This window comes from Taeniopygia guttata, chromosome 1A (assembly GCF_048771995.1).
Source record: "Taeniopygia guttata chromosome 1A, bTaeGut7.mat, whole genome shotgun sequence".
Lineage (NCBI taxonomy): Eukaryota > Metazoa > Chordata > Aves > Passeriformes > Estrildidae > Taeniopygia > Taeniopygia guttata.
This window is the reverse complement of record NC_133025.1, coordinates 45871387-45887544: the sequence shown is the minus strand read 5'-3', so window position 1 is coordinate 45887544 and position 16158 is coordinate 45871387. Positions and strand designations below refer to the sequence as shown.

Sequence of the window (16158 nt, the reverse complement as noted above, 5' to 3'; positions counted from 1 at the left end):
GTTACATGATCTTGACATTGTGCCTGAAGTTATCTCAGCTGTTGTGAATTTGTTTCAGATTCACTTTCTCATTTCATGCTGCTAAGTGAGCACTGCTCCCTGCATTCACCACTTCCTGGGAATTTCACTGTGCTGTGCTTGTCAGTGAGCCACTGCAGTGCACTTCTCCCTCCCTGCAGTGAGGCATATTGGGTTTGAAATTGCAGTGTGGATAGATCTGCAAGTTTTCCTCTCTGCCAATGGTTTCACATTACAAGGACAGGGCTAACATAATCAAATGCCAAGATATGAACAGCTGGTAGCCAAAGGAGAATGAACCAGCAACCACACAAAATTCACGGAAGTAAAAAATTCCTTTCAGTCCAACAGTTACTACCTATTGACTCTGAATATGTTCTGTGGCCAAAGCAATAGGTAGTTTTCTCGTTTCATCTGGGAACAAACTTTTTTTCAGTGAAAGCAGTATATTGCAAGTGAACAACTTGAAAAAAAAACCTGCAGTTAAAATTTTCCAGAATTAACACTCAAAATTATGTGTATTCTCAAAACTAGGAGAAGTAAAGAGAATGAGAAATAATCTAGACACTAAGTGATCACTCAGATTAGTTTAAAGATATGTGTTATGTAACACTGTTCTTAATCTCTGGGAACGGAGGAGAGAGTGTACTAAGAATGTACATATTTCCTTCAGGATTCTAATTAAATTTAGAAACTAACATGATCATAAAATGTACATGTTAGGGTTTAATTTTAGGTCAGAGTCATGTGTTAAAGAATATTGATACCCTTGATTTTAAAAACATTAGCCCGAATCATGTAGCACAACCTCATTTTGATAATTCCGTGTTTACAATTACTCATGCTGGCAAGAAGTCACACCAAGGGCAAATGAGATTAGTAAGAAATGAAACTGCATGTCAATAGCAAAATAGAAACCGAAATGAATAATCAAATTGGCAGATCATTCATGCAGCCTAGGCAGCAAAGCCCAAATAAATGGTCTTGAAAGCCAAAAAAAACCTCTATAGCAAGTGCTTAAATCATCAATTTGAAAAAGTTTTTAGCGCAGAATGTTGCAATAAATTTCATAATACTTAAAATATAAAGTGATTTCATAGCTTCCACTGCTGACCTTAGCACAGTAATAAATCTGCAAACAACACAAAGTATGAAAAAATTTATTTGAAACCATTGGACATATGTATTAATAGGGAAGATTCCTTCCCCATTACTTTTCTACAATGCCCAAATTCTAGAGACTTTGCCAGCATCTCTTCTGGTGGAAGCAGGGCAGAATTCTAGCATGTGAAGGTGAATAGCCGCAGCAACACTCCCATGCTCTTGACTGTTGGGTTACAACTCCTATAGGCAGCAGCACGTATACAGGAAATGTAATAATGAACAATCTCTGGCATTGAACACATCTATCAGTTACTGCAGCACTGAAGATGATGACTTCCAGCTTATTTGAAGGAATATGTTCATATAACTTTTGATGTAACCAGTAAAATGCTCTTAATACATTTACACAGTAATACAGTACATAGGTACATACAGTACTTATGTTCAGTCAAAAACATTTAAAGAAAAGAAAAATTAGAAAAATTCTCATTTTTCTGTAAAGGCTTCCCTTTTTTCCTCCCCAGTATTCTCCAAAGAAGTGTGCATGTCAAGAACACAGACAGAATATTTACATATATACCAAGAATTCAGTGAAAGAAAGGGAGATAATGTGTAACATCTACATAATTGGTCAAAGCCTATATCCCAAAAATCCCTCTTCTATTTCCATGACTGGCAGCATAACAATGCATATTAGAATGAGTGTGAATCCACCAGGCACAAATAAAAGTAAACACTAAGCAATACTTGTTCTGGATGGAAGTGAGGCTTAAGCCCTGCTTAAGCACATTATCAAAGTTAAAGGAAGATCATAGGCTTGGCAAAAGAGAGATGGTCTCTTTAAACCTACTCCTGCTACCTACCATATAAATACATTTTAGACACTTTGCATTAATTTCTATACTCTTGTCCATAAAAGGTCTACTAATTTAGAACATTGTGTTGGAAATGACATAGATATAAACGGTTCATATGTGCTACCCAATTATTTCAATGCTTAGGGTTAAGACAGAAGGAAAAACTTTAAGCTGTTTTCAAACTACTAAAATACTCCTCACGTCACTTTGCCTAAGCTGACAGATAAAGGAAGATAGGGATCTAGTTAGGTCTCTGGAAAGAGTACCAGGAGCCTCAGCAAATAGTGGAGCATATAGCTAGAAGAAAATGTAGGTGCAGAAAAATGGATTGCACTCAGTAGAATTCGGGCCATTCAAACCCAGCACTTGTTTTTCTGTATTGCACAGTACACCAGATGAAATTCTCTGGCCTACTTGTGCATAAGGTTGAAAAAGATGTCTGTAATGGCCTGTTTTGGCCTTCAGTTCCTGTGTCTGATTTTCCTTTAGGCTACACTTTTGCACTGCTCTGGCCTATATTTAGGCATGCTTAAAAGCATTTTTCTACTGCTACAACAGAGTGAAGGAGTTTCAGAGTAAGCAAATCATACCCCCAGATTCTATTTAGCTTCAACATAAAAGTTTTTATAGGAATATCTCTTACTTCTTTTTCCATTTGAAGTCCTTCTGCTCTGATATTTCTCTCAAATACTTCCCTCTTCTCTGTCTGTGGATTAGATTTTCTATACACAAGGATGTAGTCAATCCGACATTTCCCATCTCTAAAATATAGTCCGTTTGTTTTGTTCTTATCAGGTACTTCCTGCAAAGGGAAAATCAAGCAATTCAGTAATGCTAATTTTCCTTGATAATTGCTGCATTGCTGTTTGCATCATTGGTTTGCAATACTCAACTGGAAAGATAAGGAATCACAACAAACTGTTCAAGTTTTAGGCTGTTCACATACAGTGCTTCTGACTTCATCTGAGAGGAGCACAGACTTCCCTACTTAAAGGGATCTTAAGGGGCCTCAGGAGGTCTTAGGAAAATGCTTGAACATATGGGGATGGGATAGGAGAGAATAGAAAACACAAGCAAACCTCCCTCCCCCACCACTCTCCATAAGGTTAGGAGTAATTTCTTACTAATAAAATAGAGCAGAGAATAGTGTTACTGAAGCATACATTTAAAATTAAGAACTTAGTATGGCTGAATGTCTTTGTACATGTGAGAAGAGAAAACATTAGCATTATCATTGTTATTTACAGCAGTGAGAAACACTCAAACCTGGCATGGAGATTTTCATTACTTTGCCCTGTAGGACACAGACAACAATATGAAGGTTCTGTACTGACCTCACCATACCTCATCAAACTAACTACTGAATATTCCTTGCTTAAGGAATAGCCGAGGATGGATTTAGAAAGAATTACTGGTGTTAGGTATAGAAAAAAAAAAAAAAAAAAAAAAAAGGCCTGGCCTGTTCAAATGTTTGGTCTGACAGAAAAACACAACTTGATTTCACTGTTAATAGGAGGATAAACAGGTCACTCCTCTGAGAGTACTAAACTACTGGTCTTTTTCCAGTAAATCATGAGATTAAACTCTCTACAGATCCTCCTCACAATTTAACACTACTTTTACATTATACAAGTTCTGCCCAGTGTTTAGGCTTTCACTTTCAGACAAGCTGAAATTTTATGGCAGTTTGAATTGGTTGGAGTGTTTCACACAGGAAATGTACCCTGTGAAGAAACATGGGAACAAACACTCCCTCTGAGCAGTATAAAGGGCAAGGACCTCCAGGAACCTCAAGATCAGTCCAGATCTAAGCTGAAGGGAAGGCTAAGCTAATTTACCTCTGTTTTTCCAAAACTCACTCTGCTATTCCTGGCAAAAATAGCCCTTCCCTATAATATACAATCAAGTCTCTGAAAAAAAAAAGAATATTTTGACTTTCACATGTGGGGGAAGGAGGGAATTTTCAAAATACTTTCTCCATAAGAGAATTGCTTCTGAATTTAAATCACAGAGTGAACATTATAATAGGAAAAAATTATTTTTACAGGAAAATCCCCGAAAACCAATTTTCCCATTCAAATAGTTTTGTATAAGCTATCTTTCTGATTCTCAGCGGGCATTTTGATTAAATGGAAAAAACCAATGAAAACATCCCAAATGTCCCATCCCCTTGGTACAATCAGTTCAATAAAGGAAGAAGGGATTTTTTCTAAAATTCTTTCATTATAGTGCCTAACTTTAGACACAACTTAGGGCAGACTTGAAACAGTGGAACAATTCTTAGAGCCCAAAAAGAAGGCAAGAAAAAAGATTTAATCTCTAAGGAAAAAACAGTAGCAAACTATTTATATCTATACTTCATATCATGCTGACAAATGATATTATCAAGATATGAGAAGTATTTTTCATAGAACATTAAATGTGAAAACAGCTTAGGAGGTACATTTTATCTTTCTCCATTAAAAATCTCTGTGGAGAAGACATAAAAAGCCCCAACAGCCTAAAGGGTATTTAAGGTTATTTAAATAAAGGAAGGGTGTAGTAGGAGATTTAGAGGCTGTGGGTCACCTTGGTGGTCCTGTTGTGATTTCTAACCCTCCTGACAAGCCTCTTGTACAGTAGTCAGAGTCAACATGTATTTTTAGTGTAATAGAAAAAGAGCTGTAGAGCAAAACAATCCATGCTGAGGATCTGCTGTGTATGCTATGTAGGCTTAAGGGCTCACTTTGGGCCCACTGTAATCTGGACCAAAGGACTCACTGGATTTACATCCATAAGGAATACAGGTTTAAAATCCAGCACTGCTGGACCACAAAGAAATCATAAGTAGGGGCAATTGAGAGATCCACTTCAAATGTACACTCCTCATTCCAGAAGTGATTCCACTGGAAAAATTGATTTGCCCCTTCCTATGTTTCTTCTTTCTCTGAAGAAAATTGGTTTGCCCTGCACTGACTTATCAGTGAATGCAGAACCTTATATTAAAGAATACTTATGAGATTCAGACAAGGTATTTGGCTTGTCAGACTTCTTCCACTACCAATATGACTGCTGGGAACAATTACTTCTCTTGGACTTGTGAAACACTACCAACTACAGTGTTGTAATTTTTCACTCAGAAAGGTGGCTTGGACACCTTTATCTGTACTTGAAGATCGTTTTCATTTTAGGAACACTGTATGTCAAACCCAGATTCATAAACCCTATTAGACTCTTACAACCACTGGGAAAGAACCCTTTCTTTGGCCCTCTGTTACAGACTCTAAGGCAACTTTAAAGACTGGGTCTAGACTTGCAAGATCTCTTGAGATCTAACATGATACAGAGACATTCAGGCTGGTTCAGCAGTGTCAGCTGCAAGACCTCTGCATCATCTAAGTATTACAGGTTTATGCTATGCCAGACAGAAATTTGTCCTACCTTCCTCCAGATATTGCATCTGCCTTACCTGTGTTACAATATCAAAGTTCAGTTTTCCTAAACTGAAGAAGAAAAAATTTATAGCACTAGATCTGACTGCTGGTTTTCGTGAAAAAGTGTATCATGTATGTCAAATCTCCATTGTTTCATCTTAAAAAGGATGCTGGAAAAAAGTAGAACAATGAAGACTTCACTCTAACAAGAAGCTCAGCATTTCTATCTTTGTACTGTAATACGTGTTGTATAATTTTCACTTGTTTTCCAAGGCATACAGTAGTTTTATATATTCTCAGGTGCTCAGCTGGGAGCCATCAGCATTCAGACATGACTCATATACAAGCTAGGAGAGCTTTAGGTCAAAGGGCTTACCAACACATATCCATACAAAGCATACAATATCTGAACAGTGTATCTTTTCCTTCTAGAGTTCAGCAGGGACTAAGTACTTTGAAACTTTTTTTGGTAGGCTGCAGCATCCCTTAAGTCCCATTAGGACTTTCAATTTCCATATTTTTCCCCCATCTTACACCTATATGTGACCTATATTGCTATTTTCCTCAGTAATGATTACAAAAAGGTGCCTTAAATCTGTTCATATTCCTCAAAGATTTTCCCTTTCCCTTTAAAAAACTAAAAAAAAGAACACATCTAAGAGAAAAAAAAAGGTTTTGAGGTATTGTTTTTTCAATATTATTACATTAACAGCAGTGTGTCCTTCTGATCATTTTCTGTTATTTTTTCCTCTTTAACTTACAAAACTCATGTTTCACCTGTTCCTTTTTGCTAAAGACCATATGGTACATGGTCCCAAAATGCAACATGGGACTATCATGTCAGATTAGCCTATTATGGAGCAACCAGGCAAAGAGAGTCCTTTGTACGTTGTATGGGAAGCTAAGGAAGAGCTATGATTAAAGAAGATGAAACTGTGAGCAAGGTCAAACATATTCAGGGTGCCCTGAATTTTGTTGCTTTAATTATCTGTCTAAATATTCGAGGAGTGCAGCTCTCTATGGGCTGAATTTCTAGAACAAAGAAAATCTCTGTCTCTCTCCTCAGCAGTGTTGCAAAAAAGAATTTGCACCACAAAACTCTATAGCTCCTTAAAAAGATAATCTCTAATTGCCTGTTCTAAACTCTATCAAAACTAGTAAACAAAAGAAGGGCAGGGCAGGGCCTTCAGCAATGTCCTGTGGTTTTCCACTCTTTTTTAATTACTAGCATGGTCCCTGCCAGTTCTGATCTGTTCCAGTCATCCCTCTGCCAAAAATTCCTTAGGCACAACTTGAAGGTAACATCAGACCAGTCCAGTAAGTAGCCTAAATGTAGCTCCATTTCTGAGGTGGAAGAAAAGAGAGAAGTCCCTGGTGTCTTCACTTACTGAGGAAACAACCCTAACATCCATGGGTGTCAGGGCAGTGGGAGGCACAATTAAAGGACATATTGTTCCTTTCTTCACAAAAGACACAGGAAGAAATTAAGACCCAAATTTTCATCATGGGTCCATGACACTTTGCCTGATTTTTAGGCAAAGTTTTTTAGGACAGATTTTAAAAGGGACTATGTTCTGAATATTTCCTCCCTGCTATGTTCTCTGAATCACCATTGTGCACCATCAGGTGATAATTCTTCATTGGAAGGGAATGTGTCTCATAGCTGACACCCAATGCTTCTCATGGAGTTCTGGATAAATCCCACCCACACTCCTTCCCCTTAAAGGACGAATACAGGGGAAACTTTTCCAGCATTTTCAGAAGCATTGCAATCTTAGATTTGTATAGATGTTTCACTGAGGGTGCATGAAATCAAAACTTTTGAATTTGAGATATTTTATATTTCAGCATTACAATATTAGAATGGGAAAGCAGTTCTCATGGGAAAGATTAGACACAATTTGATGGTAGAGATAAAGATTTTAAATAAAATTCCATTTATTACATCTTTATAATAGCATGACTAAATACTGTATTAATAACTCTGCGTTTCCTTACCTCTCCTACAACTTCCAGCCTGCTGGCATCATCAGAAGTACTGGTCAAATTACCATGGTGAAGCAGGGAATCATCATCTTTGGAAGGACTGTTCACACCTTCTAACTCATCAAAAAAAATGTTGACATCCTTAGCTACTAAAAAACAAAAATAAAAAAATACATTCAAATCACCACTGAACCAAATGAAGACAGCAAGTATAACCCGTCAATAATTTCACTTTTTAGCTCTGGTATAAGTATATACCATTTAATTTTAAAATCTGATGAACATTGTTGGAATGCTTTCTTCATCAATGAGCCACATAAAGATTTAGGACATCACAACATCTCTCATGAAAAATAAACAATCTGCTGTCACAGCAAAACAGATATTATCTATCTTCTCAGCTTCTTTTGGGGCAAATGGCTTAAATGACTACCTTCTGGATTAGTATTGTCTCTGAAAGTTTCTTAGGAGGCAGAATTTTAACCTACTATACAAAGTGTGAAGTTTGAAGTTATACAGACCTGTGAGGCAGCCAGAGGCAGAAGGCCTTAAATAAATACTGTTTCTTGAAAGGTATTGAGTAAACAAACCTGAGCAGATATTTCTCTTTTCACAGTTTGGCATGTTTAGATGTATATAAATCTGACACTTTCAGATCCACCTACCACACAGCCCTCACTCTTGCATGAAGCAATCACTTACATGTACAGATTTAAGCTGTGGTAAACCAATCCTGATACAGATATTAAGCTCTGGAGTGACTGCCAGAAGCAAGGAGCAGGGCAGGCAGGTTCACTCTACACTCCATGCACTACAGGTCTGATGAAGAGATGTGTGCCAGGAGAATAAAAATGCCTTAGCTGAGGATCATGCTTCAGCTGTGGATGGACTTCAGCTCTCCAATCTCATGCCTCATCAGCAAAATCCAAAATTATGAAAGTAAAATTATAACTGTTAGAAGGGACCCCCAAAGGTCCTAGATACTGAGCCTCTTCCACTGAATACAGTGGTAGCAAATATCTAATAGTCTTAATAGAAATTAGTCCAACCCCCTACACCTACTCACATTTCTTGCAAGCTTGACTGACTTTTGGAATCATTTGTGCAATAAACTCCTGTTGCTTTTGCTTGTCCTCAGCTCCCCTCATTTAGTGACAGGCAATTGTAATTCCTATTGGTGAGAATCTATAGTAACAGCCAAAATGCTCTAATTGCTGGCAGCAACTTAGTTCTATTTCTAACTACTGGCTGCAGGTGTAAAAATCCATTCCCCCACTGTGGAGAGACTGGGTAGCTGCCAGAAATTAACAGCTACTAACTGTTCCCAGTGATCATGAGCATTTTGTGATCTCCTTTTCACCTTTCCCTTCTTCAGGGGTCATAGCCCAGTTTCAGAATCCTTTTTAAAAATCGTTGATGATACTAAATCCCCAGTCTCTGCAAGTGGCCTATTTTTCATTCTCACAAGCAGGAAAGCCTTATCCATAATATTCATCCTTAAAACAGACATATGTTGCAATTTATATATACTACTTTTCCCTGTCAGTCATGAGAATGGGGAAAAGCTTCCTCCCTTTTGGTACATGTCTTTTAGAACATCTAAAATTTATTATTGCATTGGTAGGTAATAAAAAAGAAAACCCTATCAAAATATTCAAGAATCCTTCCTCTTCCTTTACATTAATATAATATGAACAAGGTTAATGAAAAACCTTGTAATTTTACCTACAAGAGTTTTGTTTGGAAAATGACTGAAAGTTTCATAAACAACAGAAAAGTTCTCATATCCAGATTAATCTGATTAAACTATAGGCTAATTTGCTAAATTAAGCAGCATAGTTTGTAAGAGAGATTCTGAGTTTCTGGTGTTTAGTTATATCTGATGAGAGCCTGCAGCTCCTCAGTGTCACTGTGGCTGCTTCCAACTTGTCCTAGGGGAAACCACAGAGGCTTTAGGAGACTTACAAGGCAACAAAGAAATTCCAGTTTGTAGCACATGCAGCAGTAATATTGCAATTTTTTTTCCCAAGTTTCTTCATTTAAATCTACAAAAATCATACTAGAGATGCTTATAAAAGAGGTGAACTGACACGACAATGCACAGCACAGCCTAACCTCATGTCCTTCACTGTCCCTACTCTTTCAAATGTCACAACTAGAAACATTCCACCCTATCAGACAATAATGTGGATGTAGATCATGACCAGATTTTGCACGAATGAGAGAAGAATAAATCTCAATATTCATCAGAAAGAGCAACTGAAAACATTTTGAAATTACTTGAATTTCACTGAATTAAAACCCATCAGTGCCTCTATGACAGTGGCACCTAAATGTGTATATGGTTAAAACCTCAATATAATCTAAAAACAACTGTGAAAAAACCCAAAAATAATTAAATAGTGAAGCTTTCTGAAGATTATTTAGGGTACATTTATCTATTGCAGGCAGCATCATTGAAAGCTGTAAAAATTAAAGTTTTGCCTGTTCACTATACTCGAGGGAATTGAAACTATCTTTGTTCTGACTGCTTTGGTATAAAAGATGAGGCTTCAGGGATACTAGAATTGCTGCTTATGCTTTGGGTTGCAAAATTCATAGTTTTTAAGTGGATGCTTTGAGATACAGAGTTTGGTGCACAAGACAGTGAATGTATCAGTAGCCTTAAAACACAGAATTACAGGATTATCCCGAGGACTTGTGAGGAGCCAAAAAATCTTATTTTAAGATCATTTTAAAATACATTCCATCTCAGCAGTGAAGAAGTTGTGGAAGCAATTCTCATCTGGTTAGTGAAATTAGCTACCAGGACTTGTCCAGATTGTTTGCAGTGGAAAATTGTTTATATCAGAGATACACAGAAAATTGGCATGTTGGTTGATCACCACAGAAAATATGGACCCCCAACATTTGCTGAGTTAATTTTTCTACCCCAAGTCTCCTTATATTCTTAAAAATAAATTAATAAAATACTGTTACACAAAATCAAATAGATAATAGATAGCAGCTCCTGTTTGGTTTACATTAGTAATGGTGATGCTACTTCCACCATAACTCTCCTGCTGCTGGTAGGTAGCTCAGCCCTTCCACTCCAATGGACTGAACACCTACATGGCCAAATGTTGCTAAAAGGATAATCAGGGCTCCATCTTTCTTGTCCTCTTCAGACCCTGACATGCATGTACCCACAAATGCCCTTAACAGAATGATATATAATGGCTTTATTATATACACAAATGTCATTTGGGAGACAGACTGGTGCTACTGTACAGTCATGTATTTTTAAACAGTGATATTTAACAGGAATACAGAGCAGCACATGCATTGCTACAGGAGATATTAAGAATTCTCCCTCTGGTTTTAGATAAGCTTAAATATGAAAACTCTTTTCTCCCCCTCATTTTCTATTTTGCAGAAAAAAAAATCAAAATAACTTGATAATTCAGAATCTCTTGAAGAATAAAAGGAAAAAAAAAGTGAGTATACAAATAGTTTTTATCTCAAATACAGTAAAACTACATCTTCTGAAAACTGGATGCTGATAAAGTCTGAGCAGGAGTCTGCACACAGTCTCAGTGGGTCCACAAGTCACTTCAGATCAAGATGCTGATGTAAGGTGGGACCCAAAAACAAGATAACTCCTTTAACTTTCTGAAGGTGGATGCTGAAACTGAAGTGCCTAAAAATAAGAACTTTCATTAAAAAATGGGACCTGATTATGTTATTGTGTGAGAAGATGGAAACATGCTCAGAGATTATGTTTCTGTTCATTTTCATTTTATTAGCAGAAGTTCCACCAAGCCATACTCTCGCTTTGGATAATGCTAGCTGAAGATCAATATTCCAAGCTTATCTTAGCAAGAAAAAATTATTTGGTTTCTAAAAGCATCATTAGCCTGTTTTCAAATTATCATTCAATGCTAACAACTGTGAATAAAAGTAACATTGACTGTTCAGATCAACTATCCTAGAAGGAATATTTAGACATGTTTATGATATTTGCAACAGACTGCAGGTGACAACACCCCCCTGGACACAACAACAAGCCTCTGCAAAGTGGGTAGTTCAGAATTCCTTCTGTCTTTGATGAAGGAAATGTAGCTAAAGGACATAGAGGTTTACTTCCCAACAGCACCTATGTCTGGTCTAGATAAAGCAAAAACCCTCTCTCCAAAGCAGTAAAAGCTGCATCCTTCTCAAATGGCTTGTGAATAATCCATAAATCAAAATGTTAATCTTGAAACCCTCCCAGATTAAATTGCTTATCCATGTTTAGCCATTTTGTTTATTCACCTCTGAAAGACTCTACAGTGCCTTTTCAGGCTCTCCAGTCTGCATCCCGACTGCCCCCAGGCCTATATCTGGGCTGTGCTGGTGTGGAGAAGGGAGAAGACAAAACCTCATATTAAGATTTCTGATGGGAAAAGCTTTTTAAATCAGAAAACATGGAATTCATCCAAAACCTGTAGCTTAAGTAATAAGGTGATTCCATTTCAAATTATTACCCCCATCATCTAACCTGAGCATTTTCCTTCCACCCCCAAACTCGTACCATCACTAAACAGCCTGATTCTACCACTGTGTGGTTCCTTATTCATGTGGCAAAAATCAGGCAGAGTCTGGGTTTTTACACATTCTTATTCATCCTTTATCACTCTAAAATATAAGCTGCTGTTTCTCACTCTGGGAAATTGCTATACCAAACATGCAGTTTTAACTCAAACTAGAAAATAAGGAAGCCAGGAAGCCATGGCCTGCATTTTGACTCTCAGCCTACATAAGAATTTCAAACTATTATGAAATATTCTCACTGAAATTCAGATTTTATTGGATTCCAGAATAACAGCAGTTTGGGTAGGGGGGGGTGTCTTCCACTGTTATTAACAAGAGTAGCACTACTTCTAGCACAAGAGTTGAGATCATTCTGCAGTTGGACTTAAGAAGAGTGAACCTATTAATTCTTAGTACATAGCTCATTATATATAAAAAGAGATAATTTTGTGCAGTATCTAAGACACATGGACCTTCACTTGTGACAGCCTCATGACTCTGTCAAAAAATACCGGCTGCAAAAACGTGAATACAGCCCAAAATTTTGGAAGAACTGGAACTTCGAATCCAGTCTTCAAACCCCAACTGCAGCATTTTAATAATATTATTAGTTCACACAGCTACTGAGGAGTACAAAGCACTGAATAAACTATCAGGAATCTTACTATTTCTGATTATGTCTGCATAGAAAATATATACTGCTGAAATCCTTTGAGACACAGCAATTCAAATCTTACTATGACTTCTCTGATAGCAAAAGATTCTTACTAGCCTTCAATAATCCATTGAACTTCCTAAGAGATTTTAATAATAGATACTTATCATTCGATTCATCACTTTATGTGTGCCTTCAGTTATAATTTCAATACATCTCAATTGAATCTTCTACTGTAAACACAATTTTGCATCCAAGGAAGAACTTACTTTCTTGTATTGCATTAAGAATTTCTGAAAAGTCCACATCTGTCTTCTGTATTTCTGGTTTTATCCATATTTGCGTTTCCAGCTGGTTAACCTGCAAATCCTCTCTTCCTTCTGAAGAAATTGAAGAGATTGATGGGGTTTGTGACAGTGCAGTAGTAAATCCAGCCAAGGGGCTTCAGGTGAGGAAACATGCACATTGAATGAAGGTATTTCCATTTTTCCTCCTTAGCAGAACCCAATTTTCTTCAAACCAAGGAGCTTCAGATAGAATATGGGCTGATTTAAAGCTAAATAGAATGAAACAACAACATTCTCTGCTATCAGAAATGATGCAGAGTCACCACTGACAAGTCCCTCATTCAGGTGACCATATACTGCCATGCCATAAGCATCACCTCACCATACTATCTACAAAACCAGCTCCCAAATGTGAAAACAATCAAGAGATGTTACAAATGACACAGGAACAAACAGACTAAAATAAAACATACACACACAAAGTTGCAAGATAGAAAACAACCATTAGGACAAAAACAACATGGACAGAGTGTTTCAGACACAGGGTACCATAAGTTCTTATATGCCAACTGATGGCTGACACAGTCGAGGAAGGAGTCCAGCACTGGAGTCCATTTCAAATGGATTCACATCGGTATGCAATGGTTGCGGTTTAAAAGCATTGCAGAATAAAAACTTACTCTGGCAGGTCACAGTTTCAAACCTATTTACAAACAAAAATAGATACAATATTTTCCCATTTCAATGCTCTTTCAACATGAGCAAAGAGAGCAGAAAGTTTTGAAAACAGAGAAAGGTGTCTGCATATCGAGAGCAGACAGAAAATGGCCAAACAGGCACAAGATGCTAGCTACAGGGTATTTGGATACAGACAGAGAGAAAGAGGGAACTACTGGGAATACCTCTGGTTTTTGAAGATTAGCTGGAAAAGCTTTCACAAAGGCATCTGTTAGACATTATGCTCTTGAGGACCTAAAGCACAGAGTTAACAGAGACTTTCAGTGGTCAGACAGATATCTGAGAAAGGAGTTCATGACAAAAAGGCCAAGTTGGAAGAACAAACCTTCAGGTCATTTAGATTACTGTGCTTCACTAGAAACTATCATTCATGCTTTAGAAAGATGCATTTTTCTTTTATCTGCAGTCTGCCTTATTGCTGCTGCTCTTATTGTGAATTCTGGGCTAGTCCATTGTATTTTCCTAAGCACAAAATTACTCAAAAGTGTTTTAAATGCCCTTCTTCACTTTTTGGAAGTACAGATCCCAAAATGGGTACACTTTGACCAGCTTCATCTTTTATTATTTTTCAGTGTTAAAATATAAATTCAAATTGTCTTGTGCTTGCTTCAGTGTATTATTTTGTTCCACAGAAAAGATTTGCTGTTAACATCAGAGACAACTCCCCTTGTAGATTCCTGTAAAGCAATCTGTCATAGCAGCAGCAGGAGTCAGCATTTAATGATGTAGAACAAAGATAATTTCTTAAGTGAGACAACTGATTATTCATACAATAGCAGCCTAAGGAAATCTGCAGATCGTCTCAGAGATGAGAGGCTAAGACTTGCCCCAAAAGAGATTTCTAATGCCCAAGAAAAAATAAGCCAACTGCTGAAAAATACATACAAACATTATGATGGAAATAGAAAAGTAATCAATGGATAGCAATTCAGCTAAGCAGCTTCGCAAATTATATAATTCACTTTCTTCTTAAATACTCAGCCACCACCTTTAACATAAGCCATTTCATACTTGCATCCTCACATCCAAGAGCCTTTGTTCTGTATTTCAACCCTAGTTAGAGCAAATTAATGACAATGTGGACAAATATAAAATACCCTTAGTTTCCTCAAGCCCTCCATCCTCGTAACATTTAAGTCGCTTTTCCTCAGAAGAGATGAAGGTAGCAGATCTATGCAGCATCTCCAGCAGATCTGAACTAATTGGGCCAGGAACAAAGGAAGTGGCAGTCAGCTGTGGAGGTCCCAAAGTGCTGATATCTGATGGACTATCTAACCATAGACCTATTAATAAAGTTATACTCTTGGAGAATGTACATAGCTGACTTCAAAGCCCCTCTTTAAATAACAAAAGCCAAAATGCCTAGGAAGTGGTCAGAAAATTACCATCCTAAATCTGACTGTATTTCAGACAATTAAGTCAAGACAATTTTGCTTTTTGAATTTCCTCTCCTGTATTTGACCCTCTTGCAATATAGGGACCTTGCAGCAATCCACAGAAATGACAGTGTTCTATGCTTGTCTGATTCACAGTAACCTTAATATCTGGCCTCACTGCACAAGTCATCCAGCACCCAGTCTGACTTGAGACTGTAGGGGTAATATTCTACCAATCATTTGTGATAAAACACATAGCTAATTACAAACTTGCCTTCACCAACACAAGGGGAAAAAAAAAAAATCTATCTACCAACAACATAGCTTTTAAATTAGGGGTTGCGGGAATGTTTTCTTCTCCCGTGACCTTAATGATGTCAATAAAGACTTGAATTAGGGCACTTGGGCTTCCATCCTCCTCCCTCTCTGTCAGCAACTACTTTTCAGGAGGGACTAGCGCATTTTTTTAGCTGAGAGAAACATCACCTATATGATGGGCTGTGGACTGCCCAAATTAATGATTTCTGACTTGTTGTCAGACAGAGGTATTAAACTAGTAGCTCTTTGGAAATAGCTACAGTGACCTCATCCATATTCCAGAGATTTATTTTCTTTACCTTACCACAGATCTCCAATACTGCATGCAAAATATGTGATGTCAGTGTTGCTATTGATGGATCATTCACCTGTCTAGCATTTCCTTCTTGCTTTAGCAGCTGCTGATTTATGCTTTATCAATGACATATCCCACTGAGTAAAATCTAAGCAGTATTGTCTGAGAGGATGGTAAAGACTTTCTTTTCACAGAAGTGTGAAAATAAACACATATAAATGCATATAAAAATGAATTAAATATTAGATTTTAAAATGTTTATAATTTTTTGTAAAGATCAGTCTCAATTTTTTCTCAGTTTATCGAGACTTCCTAGTTCAAATGAAATAATATTTTCAATTAGGTTATGGCACTCCCTCTGATTTACTCATTGATGCATAAAGTTTTGCATAAAATAATATACTTTTTCCTTTATTTGTTTAAAAGGATATGGGGTGTGTGGTGAGTTCTCCTTTCATTTTGATGCTTGTTTCCTGTTCTGGGCTCCTTTTGAAGGTGGTAGTGGGGGTAAGGCCAGGAAAACTCATGTGCTAATTTTCTGTTTCTGAGAACTTGCTGGC

General features: G+C 37.2%; 1 protein-coding gene across 24 annotated transcripts in view; it reads right to left on the bottom strand.

Moving 5' to 3' along the window:
• Window positions 1-16158, bottom strand: part of ANO4 (anoctamin 4) — a 200514-nt gene that overhangs the window by 92940 nt on the left and 91416 nt on the right. For 16 of the 24 annotated variants that reach the window (XM_072923263.1, XM_072923266.1, XM_072923267.1 and 13 more), the window contains 3 exons: window positions 12854-12964; window positions 7391-7527; window positions 2623-2781 (listed from right to left, as the gene is read on the bottom strand). The exons of 2 other annotated variants lie outside the window; for them this stretch is intronic. In XM_072923263.1, the coding sequence (XP_072779364.1) occupies window positions 2623-2781; window positions 7391-7527; window positions 12854-12964 (407 nt within the window). Of the gene's footprint in view, window positions 1-2622; window positions 2782-7390; window positions 7528-12853; window positions 12965-16158 lie in introns of those variants that run through there. 6 more of the 24 variants (XM_072923268.1, XM_072923279.1, XM_072923280.1 and 3 more) reach the window with 4 other exon arrangements.